This window comes from Rutilus rutilus, assembly GCF_951802725.1.
Source record: "Rutilus rutilus genome assembly, chromosome: 16".
Lineage (NCBI taxonomy): Eukaryota > Metazoa > Chordata > Actinopteri > Cypriniformes > Leuciscidae > Rutilus > Rutilus rutilus.
Genome location: NC_140224.1, coordinates 21,425,084 through 21,439,891, shown reverse-complemented (window position 1 = coordinate 21,439,891; position 14,808 = coordinate 21,425,084). Strand labels below are relative to the sequence as shown.

General features: G+C 36.1%; 1 protein-coding gene across 4 annotated transcripts; it reads right to left on the bottom strand.

The window, feature by feature from the left end:
- Window positions 1-275: 275 nt before the first annotated feature.
- Window positions 276-4,078, bottom strand: st6galnac1.2 (ST6 (alpha-N-acetyl-neuraminyl-2,3-beta-galactosyl-1,3)-N-acetylgalactosaminide alpha-2,6-sialyltransferase 1, tandem duplicate 2). 4 transcript variants are annotated; one of them, XM_084434328.1, is made up of 9 exons: window positions 3,657-4,078; window positions 3,294-3,466; window positions 1,978-2,140; window positions 1,715-1,883; window positions 1,397-1,535; window positions 1,218-1,321; window positions 982-1,065; window positions 788-887; window positions 276-673 (listed from the first exon to the last, which is right to left on the bottom strand). In XM_084434328.1, the coding sequence occupies exons 1-9, from the start codon at window positions 3,661-3,663 to the stop codon at window positions 494-496; spliced, it is 1,119 nt and encodes a 372-aa protein (XP_084290454.1). In that variant the 5' UTR covers window positions 3,664-4,078; the 3' UTR covers window positions 276-493. The 4 variants fall into 4 exon arrangements, with proteins under 4 accessions (XP_084290454.1, XP_084290452.1, XP_084290455.1 ...); XM_084434326.1 differs by having other exon boundaries at window positions 3,294-3,507; window positions 3,657-4,077; XM_084434329.1 differs by having other exon boundaries at window positions 3,294-3,503; window positions 3,657-4,068.
- Window positions 4,079-14,808: the final 10,730 nt, after the last annotated feature.

Genomic DNA, 14,808 nt, shown 5'->3' with positions numbered 1-14,808 from the left:
GATGACATTTTACCATTGATTAAATTGCGTAAATCTTAAAAAAAGGCTTAATTTTAAGAGTGAACGTTTACCTGCAACCATAACCTAGATATTAATTTGTCATTTACTGACTCCCTAAATGTTACAATATGCAGAAACGACTTGATAATATCACTATGCAATATAGTCCATGACTTTTAATAATTAACATTTTATCTAAACGCAAAAGACTACTGAATGTCTGACCTCTAATATGCTCCTCATAGAGTTGCACGTAATGATATAAGAAAGCAGAATTGACTTTGGAATTTCACAGTTAATTTATTGTTTATTTCAGAATACAGATACACAAAGTAGAAACTAACAATGCAAAAAAGTTATAAAACACGCTCAACATTTGCAACAAGTTACACCTTTCTTATTGTGAAATAACACTGACTGAAGTATATTTCTTTTCTAGTAATTATTTGGGTCATTAAGGAAGCTGAATTACTTTTAAGAAACACAGATTCACTTAGATATCAGATTTTCCCAAATACAGCCAGATAAATTTGTCGTCATGAAATTTCTTCCAGGTTTTCATCTCTAAACTATAATCGTGATTAGCATAAAACACTAGTTTAGTGTATTTGGTGTCGTAGTAGTAGGTTGGATATTTCCGATAGTCGACCGTGCTAAAACCATAGACTCTCACCTACGTGAAGAGCAAGAAAAACAAGGCATCACTATAAAATTATACAGTAATCTGATCAAATAAACACGAATGCTAATAAGTAAACAACTGTGCATATATTTAAAGATCACTTACAATGTCACACGTGTGCATAGCCAGCATAAGTGTAAATGCGCCATTAGTGGGTCTGACCAACCACCATCTTTTAGTTTTTAATTGTTTTGCTTTAAGAAACCTAAAATGAAAAGTGAGAGACATGTAATAATGAAATAACTTCATGCACTAAACATATTCTAACATAACTAATCTGTGAACATTTGAGCCCCCACCTGTTTCGCAAATATCTCAGAAAGTCTGGATGGAGGATGTAGTAAGAACTTTCATTAAAATGCCCACTGTAATAATTCCTTGGCCTTCAAAATAAGAAATCATTGAACGTTAGGCATATGCAAACAAATCAATATTAGTGTGTAGACGACAATCGTCAACAAGGTTAATCGCTCTTATTTTTGGTTTATGATGACAAATATTGATTGTTAATTACATTTCTGTTATAATGACTTACGTTCGTCCATTATATGCTCCTGATGGTATTTTTCTGTTCTTCATAAGGGACTCGAGAAAGTTGTAATCTCTTGGGCCCTCAGGGATTAGAACATATTTAATGTCCTTCCATAAAAAAAAAAACTATTAGAGGTTCATCCAAAGCAGCTCAAAAGAACAACAAGTGATAGTTAAGACAACCTTGTCAGTAGGAATCTGTTTGAAACCTCTGTTTTTGTGTAACATGAGGGACTGGGTTAAGGAATGTGCTGTGTGCACATAAACAGATGTCCTTTTCCCAACATCCTCCTCGTGTCCTGCTATAATGGCTGCATTCACTCTATCAGAAATAAACAAGTAAATAAGTGGTTTTATTTAATCAGTACATAAAAAAAAGTTGATGTATAAGCTTTCACAAGACATCCTGGTTTACACATTTTCACATTACACTCGTTTAAAAGTGACTGATTGAATCTGCATTTAAGCTATGTTTTGTTCTTGATAACTTCTAAGATTTACCTGAACACATAATCATTCGAGTCAATCTCCGTTCCTAGCCTGGAGCCATTGAGAATGCCACTACTCCCAACAACAGCACAGCGAATACAGCCATCTTTCGCTCTTGTAGGTACTGGTAGTAACTGGGTAGAAGCAAGTTTAGGGATGGTGTCAACAGCTGCTTTTATGGCTATAAAAAGAAGGAAATACAGCATTATTTTAGCTTCATGGTATAATAATAAACCATCTGTATGATCACGTTCATGCTTTATGATTAAACAAACCTGTGTAATTGAGTTCCATATAGCCGAAGGGGTTGTTAAAATGATAAAGCCGGTTCCACTCACTGACGTTGAGATGATCGCTTTGTAAAAACAGCTGAATGTTTGGAATAAACTTCTCCATAAACTCTGGATTAGAGGAATTTCGCAAGGATGCCGTGCATTCCTGAAAAACATGGTGGAAACATATTAAACCGTCTAAAGCCTGTAAATGGAAGAGTTTATTGTAGCTTTAAAACATTTAAAAGTTTTGTATACAATGCCTGTCAAAATCAGCACAACTGTTTTCAACATTGATAATAATATTAATAATAAAAATGATACCCAAGCACCGAATCAAGAATTAGAATGATTTCTGAAGGACCATGTGACACTAAAAACTGGAGTAAAGATAAAATCAGAAAATTCAGATTTGATAACAGGAATAAATTATGATAAATTATAAATTAATGCAGCCTTGGTGAGCATAAGAGACTTGTTTAAAAAAAAAAAAAAAAAAAATAATAATAATAATAATAATAATAATAATGTAATGTTTCCAAAATCGACAAGTAGCCTACCGTATGTTTTTTAAATCATATTTGATATATCAGTCTTTTACGGCTCGTATAGTACAATATAGATTACACTCAAGGAGGAAAAACATCTGCAATTTGGTGCAGTAATTTATATGGCCAAAAAGATAAAATTCTGATTGTAATGTGAATCAGTGTCAGACTGCTATAGACAAAAAGCATTAAAAAGGTTTACTTGATTTATCCATACTTCATTTTTTAGAAACAAATGCATGACTAAATCAAGTAAACCTAAGTTGCTTCAGTCCAGTAAATGTTCACCTTAAAATATTACTACTAATAATTGTTATTTATCAAAAAAAAAATAATAATAATAATAATAATATTCACAGGAAGAAAAAGACATATACCACTACCTGAAGGTGAACATGTTTAGAATTTCAATAAAATGACTTGACTTATTTTCTAAAAAAAAGAGGCATTTAGAAGATTGTGTAAAAAAAAAAGCAAGTTTTGAAAAGCTTTAGAAATTAATGTATCAAACGGCTTTATAGGGTTAAACATGTTTCACATGTATTTTGATCATCACTCAGTGCTGGTTCAAAATGAATCAACAAAGAAACGACAGAGAGATTGAAAAGTGCCCAAAACCAAGCTGTGAAAGCCAGTTAACAGATCAGTCTAAACCAGCACACCATTATTAGGCTGGTTTAAGAGCCGTTTCTTTTTCAGCAGGGTTATATCAGTCATGTCACCCATTAGCAGGATGTTCACAAACTTATTGTTGTTGTCCACTGCACTTACACTCGGTTTAAACTGTGGATCCAATCGATACATATCCTCAAATTTCCACTGGGGTAGAGCAGTAAAGTTGTGCTTGTCCATAAAGGGCACAAGGGTTGGTTGAGTCCCAAGAGGAACATTTTGATCAGAAGAACTGTTTGCTCCAGCGTCAGCCTCAACTCTCTGCAAAGAATCTGTGACATTGTCTTCATCCACCCAAAAGTTGTAATACTGTCTAAGAAAAAGGGATTGCAGCTCTATATAGCCTGTGACTTTAAATGATAGTATGTCAGTAGGCTAGGCCTACTAATAAAAGTAAAATGTTGAATTTCAAAATGACACATATTTGAATTCAGTAGGCTAGCCTACATTTTCGTTTCTTACCGCACATTTGCTTTTATGGAGTAGTTTCCGTTGTAAAAGGTTACAACAATAAACAGGAGTATTGAAGTTATAAGGGAAGTGACAAAGAATATCCTTTGGAGAAACATCCTCTGTGAAAGCTTGCAAGCGCACCTGTAAAATGATTAGGCCGATTACCGACGACTCAAGTGAGCTGCCTACCTAGAAACATTTTTTGAACCTCATTTGCGTAATAAACTGTCAATACTAATATGGACGCGTTTGATATTTAAACGTTTTGAGCTGTCGCGCCACTTAAACACTGCCTATATTCTCACAGATTAAGTTTTGCATTTTTAAATAGCCTAGACGATAGACGCTAGAACCAATCGGGTTTGTGGGCAATTTCTTCTCCTCCTTCTTTTCCTTATTTGTCGTTGAAGATGATCCTCACTGCAAATGCAACAAATTGGTATGCCAACCGCCAATAAAAAAGAAGAAGAAGAAGAAGATCCTCACTGCAGAACACGAGATCCAGGGGGCGAGGTTGGATCCAGATCTAACTCCTCCCACTTTACATACTTTGCTCCACCAGATGAACCGGCATATTTCAAAGCTGCATCCTGCAATTTTAAGAGTAAGTTGTGAAGGGAGTGGATTGAAATCCACTGCTGCTTCAATGTATATGTAATGAGTGATTATAATCAAGGTATTAATCAATACTTTTCCTTCTAAATATCAAATGAGTTGAATGACTTCTCTGGAGATTTTACTTTGTTATAGAAGTTAGTTACCAGTGTGATTACTGAAATGTTCTTTTCATGTATTATTTAATGTCAGTATTTGATATTTGAATGCAGTAACATTGCTTGCCTATTTATCCCAGCTTCCAGAAATTAAATAGGGACTGGTTTTGTGTTTGAGAAAGGTCTTCAACATGTTAAAACACATAGGGGTCATTTAAGTCTATAGTTTAAGGTGCCATTTGTCAGTTAAAGCCTATAGTTTCCATTTAGACTAAAGTGTCCTATTCTGAGAGAAAGAACTTGTTATCTTGATGTTTTGAGACGAGACTCCTGTTTATAGTTAGAGCCTGGCCAAATCCAACCTTGGAAAAGATGTGTGCCGGGTGTGTGTGTTAGTCTTCTTGCTTACAGGTTAAGGAACCACTGGCATTGTTGGAGATTGACTGAGTTGTTGTTCGAGACATGCTGGCACCCAGCAACCCAAATTTGCGACCTGGAAGGTCATGACGTGCCTAACTTCAGGGTCCGAGTGTCAGCGGCATAATCTATGGAGATATGCTTCTGTCTATCTGTATATGTGTGGAAAATTACTAAGTTTATCAATTTCTTGGCCAATAAGAATCATTCAGCCTGTAAGCAATGACGTAGCTTAGACCTTGGAAATGGTATAACTGCTGTGATCTTTGTAACTGTAAGTGGGGCGGCCTACGAACTCCTGTGTGAGTCTTGAAGCTGACTTCTGCTGATGAAACTGCAAACTATATTCAGTAAAACTTTTCTTCAATTTTTTATAATTCTGACTCCGGGTCTTCTTTTCAAACATCTGGTCCTTGGGTCCTAAACTGTTAACCCCTAACAGTAATGGTGGAGGATGCGGCGGGCAATTATTCTTGGTGACACCCCTGGCAAATCAGCAAACAAGGTAGAAAGAATTATTTGGTAGTGCTGTCTGAATGGAAGAGATTGTGAAGGGGGACGGAAGAGCTCCACTCCGACGAGGCGAGTGGAGAGCTTCACTCCGATGAGGAGAGTGAAGATTAATTATACTAAGTTTAAAAGTATAAGAAGTCGCTGATAGCATTGTTTAAAGTTTAAAGTTAACAAGAGCAGACAGCGCAAGCGAAGCGTGCTCTGTGGGGGCCCCACTGGGCATTGTTGGTGTAGCAACACCCCAGCAGAGTACGTCCCTGGATTGAAGGTCCAGGGCGCCGCAAACCTACTCCATCTCTTCCATCTCAGATAGGGGATCCCCGAATTTAGTGAATCAGGCAGTTAGGGATACTAACAAAAATAGGGTTGTTTGCCAGGGATGCATCAGGAATGATCCCGAGAGAAAAATACAACTTGTGACCCAAATTGGCGTGGACCAGTATATGTAACTGTCATGTTGGAGCATACTTTGCAGTTTCATCACGCAGAAGCCAAGCTGTGTTGTTCAAAGATCGCCGCCTCCATTTCTGCAATAACTTCAGGTGAGTTTGAACCATGATTAATATATGGCTGATGAATTAAGGAACCTTACAAATAGTAAGACAGAAGAGAGCAAACGCTGTAAGCAGCTGTGCTCTGACTTCAAAGAAATGTGCAGAAATTTATAAGAAAATGGGTAGTCAGGGTTTTGATTCTGTTTTGAAATTTAAACAACAACTTGACTGGCTACAAACAAAGAAAGAAACTGAAAATTTGTAATTTTTATCCTTGTATTGCTTAAGATAATTACAAAAAGCAAGTAAATGTAATTATGGGTCTGGGATCATTTCCTTGGACAAATGTGATTCAAGTTAAACAGAAACATTGTGAAAACCCCTAAGAATATGTTGAGTGATTTTCTGTGCAGCTTATGAAAATTAATGTGCTGCCAATGATAATGATGAAGATTATGATTTGGCTATTGAATACGCCACTGGTGTAAAAGAATACAGAGAACTGCTTATCACTGCTGTGTTTACATTCCTGATTGGGACACACTGCTTCAAGGGTGTGCAGTAAGTTTGAGCCGTTTGCAAGCTCACATTGATCAAACTATAGTAAAGGTGTGTGCTGCTGTAGTTGTGGCTGACACATGAACCCACCAGATGACAGAGAGTTGTTTTAATTGTGGTCAGCAGGGCCAGTTAGCCCATAATTGTAAATGCCCACTCAGAAGGTAAAAAAAAATAATAATGTGAAAGTAACAGAAATTTCTGGTATTAATGTGGGTTTGAAATTAGATCAGTGTTTAAACGATGATATCAAAGTTTTCGTCTGAGAAAGAATAAGAGATAAAAACAAGGTCAAAATATTGAAGTCTTAAGGAATCCTTTTGAAGGAAAGATCTATAATAATATTTTTCATAAGTGAATTGATGAATACAGGTTGATGTAAAATGATAGATAATGACTAAAAATATGAGTTGCAAAATACATAAAATTAACTAAAGGGATGATTGCGTGTTAATGAAACACTTTTAGAAAGGGTTTAGATTATATTGAGAGACTAGTCTCATAAATGATTTACAATGATAACTGCAAAAGATGCATCACAAGCGGAGAGTGCTAGCCTCCTCAAAGTTAGTGTGAATCCTACAACGGGAACTTGACAACTAAAATTGAGATGAAATGTGATCAAATAAGTAAAAGCAGTATTACTGGACTAACAGTTGCTAAATGTAAAATATGTAGAAAGGCATCTGATTAAACAAACAGCTTGTTAGTGTCTTGAACGTGGAGGAATAGTGTTGACCATGAAAGAACTAGGAGCTGATGTTTTGCTTTCAAAAGATAAGCTTGTGATTGGCTGAAACGGCCAGTGCGACAGAGACACGATCTGAGTGGAAATTTGTCATGTCTAAATTCCCTGATGTGGGCAAAAGACAAATATAAAAATTATGTTTATTTGAAAACGCATGTAAATTCTGGCAAAGATGCCTTACGCTGGGCTAGAGTTATAAGATGGTTAAAAAAAAGTTTGATTTTAGAAGTTGATGAGAGTGCAGTGTACCAGTCCTGAATGCCTCAGAGTCTCTCTCATTCAAAGTCAGCTAAAAGCTGTTATCTGAGCCTGTGTCATAAGTGATAATAAGCTATTTATAGTGAAGCACAGTGTTTCAGTTTAAAAATCATAGACATGGAGATGTTAAAAGAAATCATGCTACAGGCAGTTCAGATTTCATACATTTAAAGGGAAATTTGTAAATGTTTTAAAAGTAAAACTGAATGACTTTTAAGAAGTCTTAAACAATCGAAGTGACGTTTTTGACTAGTTTAATTCAGGGCCAGTAACTTCTTTGTCTCATTTTAGTCTCCACCATGCAGGGCTGATGGCTCCGGCTACAGATGTAACAGTACACTGAATGGACGTTGTGATAACTAAATTCACTGAGTATAAGCTCAGTATTGCGATTTTGCCGATTTGCTGTTATTAACCTGCCTCCCTGTGTTAACACTATTAGGCAGTCCGAATGGCTCTGGTGACTCTTGAGTGTGCCTTTCCTAAGCTCCAGAACTGATTATGTTGAAGAAAATGGTCAAAGATTCTGTTATGGGGAAGAGCGGTTACCAGTGTGCACGAAGTGATATCACTCAAAGACGGGTAAGATTCTCTAGGGCCAGAGGTCAACCTAAGACAGAGGGTCACGTAACAAACACTGGGCATCTCCTGAATGGAGGTGTGTTATGTGAGTTGGTTATGAGAGTGGCGCTGAATGACTGGGAGAGGCCACCAGCGTCAGCATATCATTAAGGGGAGATGGAGCTGTAAGGAGTTACGGCATGTCTGACCCAGAGATGAGAGTTCCTCCATAACACTCACCAGAAACCGCATTCATTTTATGGCTTGTTTTTTTAATTGTGACAAGTGCAACTGTGCCAGGGGACAACACCCTGATGGAGATTAAAGATAAAGAGCTAATGGGAATGGGCTTTCAAGAGCCAGTTGAGACCGTGAGGTGATTGTCATTATGTTGTGGAGACAGTAACAAACATTATGGAAGTGTTGATATTGAAATAATATGTCAAAAAGAAAGTTTTAACTCCTGAAGGTCGTTAGACATGGTGGTGGCTAAAGATGAAGACAGCTTTTGTAGATTCAAGAAAAAGTCTGGATAACTTTAAAGGTTAGGTGAATTGAGTATTTAAAATAAAGATAACCTTAGAAATGCTCATAGCATAATGTATTTTAGATTGTTGTAATGGTTCTAATTTGAGTTAAACATTTGTATTTTAACATTTGTGAACTATTAAGGGTTCTAGGCTATGATTAATTTAGCTACAGTCTTAGGAGGCTGTTGAAAAGATTATTTGTTTAATATGATATTTAATATAATGATAGAGACTGTTGTGGAGGAAGGGATGGTACTCTGTCTGTCTTTCTGTTATTGGCCTGCTAAAGCAAGCTAAAGCAAAATAATGATAATGAACCAAAACAACCCAGCTGACTTTTCTAAAATCAAATGAATAATGAACAGAAATGCTTTGAAACTGGTTAAGAGACTATGTAAAATTAGGTAAAACCGAAATTGAAAATGAGCATATGTGTATCTAGAATGCATGTGTGTGATGGTGACTGCACTTCATGTCTTGTATGTGTTAGTTTGTGGTACTATTATTTCCTGATTTTGTGAATATTGTGTCATTAACCTCTGGAATGAGTGTTTTATCATTACAGATGGGTTAAGTGAAAAGACAAACTTTAAAGAAGCTGATAATTCTGAGTCAATCTGATGAAAAGACGATACAGAACATGGGACGAGCTTTAATTGGATTGGTTTTCCAGCTCTGTCTGCTATTGGTAATTATGACTACTTTTGTCATTTATGATGTTGATCTGAATTACTCTCTGGATTAGTATTTATGTAATTTGGAATTGTGAAGTTGAAGATTGTCATCCATTATGGGGTAAAAACTCTTGTCTAAATTCAACTGAGGGTCTAAATTTAAATAAGACACCTATGTAGGATCATAATGGTAAACGTAAAAATAATAGACTTGATGGCAGAGAGACAGTGACACATTGGCAAAGTCACTATCCAAATTATCCAGAGAGAGCTCCCTCATTTTTATGAAAGGCCGGTGGGCGAACAAAGGAAGAGTGGATATAACTTCTAAAAAGGTTTTATTTTTCAATCCATTAAATGGATGTATGACATTAGATGTCTAAGAAAACTACAATTTAGGTAATAAAGGTTAAAGGAGAAAGCAGCTATATGGCTGTCTTAAGGGTTGAGATTCGAGTAACATAATATTTTGGTTTGTGAAAAACAGTAAAGATAAGTGAGACTGAGACAATACTGATAATATTTTGGGGGATTTTCAGACTAACCTTTTGATAGAGGAATACTGTGAGAAGTTGTTATAATGAAAAATAAAATTAAAATTAATGTCATGAAAACAAGGGTGTTGAATAATTAATAAAATACCATGATTTCTCTAAAGAGGGAACTTTAAGTGTCACTAGGCTGACAGCGGAGAGAGACTCGGTGGAAGAGGGAAGTAAAAAACAAAAAGGTTGTTGTATGAGACGTGTGTGTGGGGATCGTAAAAAACAATACTGTACTGGTTAGTGAGGCATGTAGGGAAAAAGGGTAAGATGAGAAGAAATATAGTAGAAAAATGTATGTTATGAAAATACAATTTCTGATAGAATTTATGGAACTATTTATGAACGCCTGTTCAGTCAAATTAAGTTGAAATGGTCTGAAAAGTGAGTTTCAGATAAAAATAATGAGGCATTGAGTATGATCAACAGAGACTGACGTGTTATAAAGATAAGGAATGAACAAAAGTTTTATTAAGCAGAATGGGGAACAATTCTATATTTAAGTGGTAAAATAATGATTGAAATGATGATATGAATTTGTTTTATTTTATTTATATTTTTGAAAAAAAAAAAGTACAAGATGTTACATGCTATGTGACTGTAAACTGAAGGATGAATTCACTAGAGACTTAAAGTACTTGGATTATGGGTTATGGATTATTATGGGTCTTAATTATTATTATTATTTTTATTTGTTGTTTATTTTCAGTATGACAACCATTGTGTTTTGAACCTAAAGGGTCTATAATGGGGTAGTGAAAAGAATGGATTAACTATCTTTTTCAGTTTATTACAAAAGGAATTGGAAATTATAGTTTTATGCATGTATCCTGGTATTTATGATTATAGACAATGTCTGTATTTAGGATCTGAGTAGTGACTGTGGGTCTAGCCCATGCTAGGAATACAGCAACAGTGCTTGCTTATTTAGCCCGGCTTCCAGAGAATAAATATGTACTTTTTTGTATCAGTTAAGTTGATGATAATTCCAAATTAGCCAAGATGAATAACAGCTGTGTAAGACATGTAAAGACAGCTATGTCCAAAGGTTCTGGAGATCAATAATACTATGTGGGATATTATGTTCATGTTAAGTCCTTGAAGGAAAAATATATTGTCTGTTTTATAAAAAAAATTAACCTGACAGAAGAGCATGGGTCAGACAACAAACATTTTGAAGCAGCCTTTATGGAAAGACCAGATGTGGTGTTTAGGACCCCACATTGGTCTAAAACGGGGGACTGAAGGGAGTGGATTGAAATCCACTGCTGCTTCAATGTATATGTAATGAGTGATTATAATCAAGGTATTAATCAATACTTTTCCTTCTAAATATCAAATGAGTTGAATGACTTCTCTGGAGATTTTACTTTGTTATAGAAGTTAGTTACCAGTGTGATTACTGAAATGTTCTTTTCATGTATTATTTAATGTCAGTATTTGATATTTGAATGCAGTAACATTGCTTGCCTATTTATCCCAGCTTCCAGAAATTAAATAGGGACTGGTTTTGTGTTTGAGAAAGGTCTTCAACATGTTAAAACACATAGGGGTCATTTAAGTCTATAGTTTAAGGTGCCATTTGTCAGTTAAAGCCTATAGTTTCCATTTAGACTAAAGTGTCCTATTCTGAGAGAAAGAACTTGTTATCTTGATGTTTTGAGACGAGACTCCTGTTTATAGTTAGAGCCTGGCCAAATCCAACCTTGGAAAAGATGTGTGCCGGGTGTGTGTGTTAGTCTTCTTGCTTACAGGTTAAGGAACCACTGGCATTGTTGGAGATTGACTGAGTTGTTGTTCGAGACATGCTGGCACCCAGCAACCCAAATTTGCGACCTGGAAGGTCATGACGTGCCTAACTTCAGGGTCCGAGTGTCAGCGGCATAATCTATGGAGATATGCTTCTGTCTATCTGTATATGTGTGGAAAATTACTAAGTTTATCAATTTCTTGGCCAATAAGAATCATTCAGCCTGTAAGCAATGACGTAGCTTAGACCTTGGAAATGGTATAACTGCTGTGATCTTTGTAACTGTAAGTGGGGCGGCCTACGAACTCCTGTGTGAGTCTTGAAGCTGACTTCTGCTGATGAAACTGCAAACTATATTCAGTAAAACTTTTCTTCAATTTTTTATAATTCTGACTCCGGGTCTTCTTTTCAAACATCTGGTCCTTGGGTCCTAAACTGTTAACCCCTAACAGTTGCAACATTTGAATGTGTTGTGTGTGCATGATGCAGTGCCGTGTGAAAGAATGAATTAGTGATTTATTGTTTAATTCTGTGTGTAAGTTCTACTTTTTAATGTCCTGTGGTTTCCATAATGTTGGTGTGTTATTCTGTTAACGTTCAGTGAGTGTGCTTACGATGTGCTCCTAATGTGGGTTTCCTTATGTTTCGCGTTCAAAGTTTCCCTACTGTATTCAGTGTCTGTTTCACCTTGTGTGTAAATAAACGTTTTTTGTTGTTGTTGTTTGTTTTCTATTTCATTGTGCTGGTAATGTATTTTGCATGCATTTATGTTAGTGAGATGCTCTTATTATGTTATGTAAATTAAGTCAGATGCCCTTGTGAAGTCATTCATAACCTGATAGTGCTGCTATAGACTACTACAGTTTTATAATATTATGCATAATCAGTGGTGTAAAAAGCACATATATTTTCTACTTAGAAGTAGAAAGAGAACTTAATTTAATATTACTCCAATAAAAGTAGAGGTGCCTACTTATTAATCTACTGAAGAATTCGAAGTCAAAGTGCATGTGGACCACTGAGAGAGGATCAGCCAATCAAAGAATAGGCTACACTTCTGTTCTTTTTAAGAAATATTTATTCTGACATGTAACAAGGAACTACAGGCTTTTCAGGGAAGGTGACATTTTTTTACATTATTTTTTGTTAAATGTTTTGGAGTAAAAGCAACGTTTCTCCATATGAAAATATTCTAATAAAATACTTGCCCACTAGCCTGACGTCGTCATACTCAGATTCTAGTCAGAATGTGAGTCTGATACTGTTCCATTGAATTTTGATTATGGGGCGTGTTTCAACCGAACCAGGAAGGAAAATGCCTCTGCACTCAATTGGATAGTCAACGACTCTGCCTACAACCAATCAGAGCAAAGGAGTAAGTGACGTATGTTTTTCATTCATGTTTCCGATCTACAAATGCCTTGATCGCGGTTCTCTGTTCCTCTTTTAAAATGAATCCGCTGTCGATATCATCTATAACAGTCGCGATGGCGGAATCTACACATAATGTTTTATAAACAAAGTTCGAGAGTAGCACGTTCAAATAATCAATCCAATCAACTTGTCATCAAACAATGACCGTCTATGTTCTACACTATCAGCATGAGAGGAAGCATAATATTTATTCACTCAGTCAACTCACCTAACATTCCTTGACAGTTTTCAGCATCCCTCCACTCACTCTCGGCTTGTTCTTCCACAGCCTGGAATACGGGGGGAGTACTTTGGGTTCGGGCCGAATACCGAGCCCGGAACCTCTCCTCGGACAGCACGCCAAATATGCATTTATTCTATCTGACTTATTTGTAAGTGTGAACTCGTGAAATAACAATTCTCCAGCGGCAGTCATCTTTGTTGTAAACGAATTCAACCCAAGCGCTCGTTGGTGACGTGGATGATTACGTTACGTTGCTCATCTGTCCATCATCGTATAAAGCCCGCCCTGACAATTTGATTGGTCCGAACAATTTTTGTTCGGGCATAATAGCTCCTCAATGGAGCGAGTCCAGGGGCCTGTTTCAGAAAGGAGGTTAAGTGAAAACTCTGAGTATGTTAACCCTGAAATGATGGAAACTCTGAGTTTTCTGTTTCAGAATGGGAGGTATGTTAAACCCGAGAAAGCAGAGTAAGTCAAGCCCGTTTCTGAAAGAGAGGTAACTTATACTCAGAGTCAGTTACCATGGTAACTTACTCTGTGAACCTAACCTGGTCGGGAGCAGGTTTTCTTCGGTAAACCCAGAGTTTCTTTCGGTCTCCTCCCATTTTTTAAAGAGGAAGCAGTGTTTAAACACCTCATTCATTCTTTCAGTACCTTTTTATTAATAAAATTAATCTTTTATTAATAAATAAAAGATTGCTATTTTTACTGCTGTTTTTAAATTTTTTAATAAAAAATTATATAAGATGAAGTCTATATAACTCCTTAACTGGCAACTGAAAATACAGTAGTAGATTAGAGTTGCATAATGTAGTTCTAAACAAATTCTACAGAATTAAACTGGCATTTACTGAAAATCACTGAACTGTGTTCATCTGTGCAACAGAAGTTGATGGACCGTCCTCCTGCCGTTCTTCCACACTCTGGGGGCGGGGGTAGAGATAAGAATACCCGTTTATACTTAGATTTAAACTTAGATTCTATAGGCTACTCCACATAAAATGTGAAATAATCAGAATGTGTAGATTGTTTGATGTGTAGACACATAATATTAACATTACCTCTGTAGGCCTCTCTGTGGCAGCAGAAACTCTTTATCCCTATGTGATGAGCATTTGGTCGAGTGCACTTTATAACACTATTTGTCATAATTTCTGGTGTATTGAGTAGGCTACTTACGACTGCCTGGGGTTCTGTTGGGACAGGAGGCTCCAAAAGGCTCCAAAAGACAGATATTACCATCAGAATATATTGGGACCAACAAAAAACCCAACCCAAAGTAAAATATATGGAAATATAAAAAAAATAGCCTATATAAAAAAAATAACACATATGTAAACCTCTTACATTTTATGAAGGCCCTTGGATCTTCGGGAGTGACTGGCTCTGAAGTCCCTCCAGGAATTCCCTCAGCCAAAAATGCTAGACACTGGATGCTATTTAGTTATTTAATATGTCAAATGTAAAGTCAGGTAGCATGATATGCTCAAGCCTTACCTGATTGAATTATGTTTTTATATTTCATTTTCAGCTGCTGCCATGGTCTTTTAATGCCTGCAGGATTGCACCTACATGAAAATTAAAATTAGGTTGAATAACATACTGTTCTTCCAGTTTCACCTCTGATATTATAACAGTTGGTAAGTTACTTGTATTACTAACTACAAATGACATCTTCAACAGTGTAATTAGATGAATGTAATAATGACTATCTTTAGAAATTATTGGTCTACTTATTACAAATTA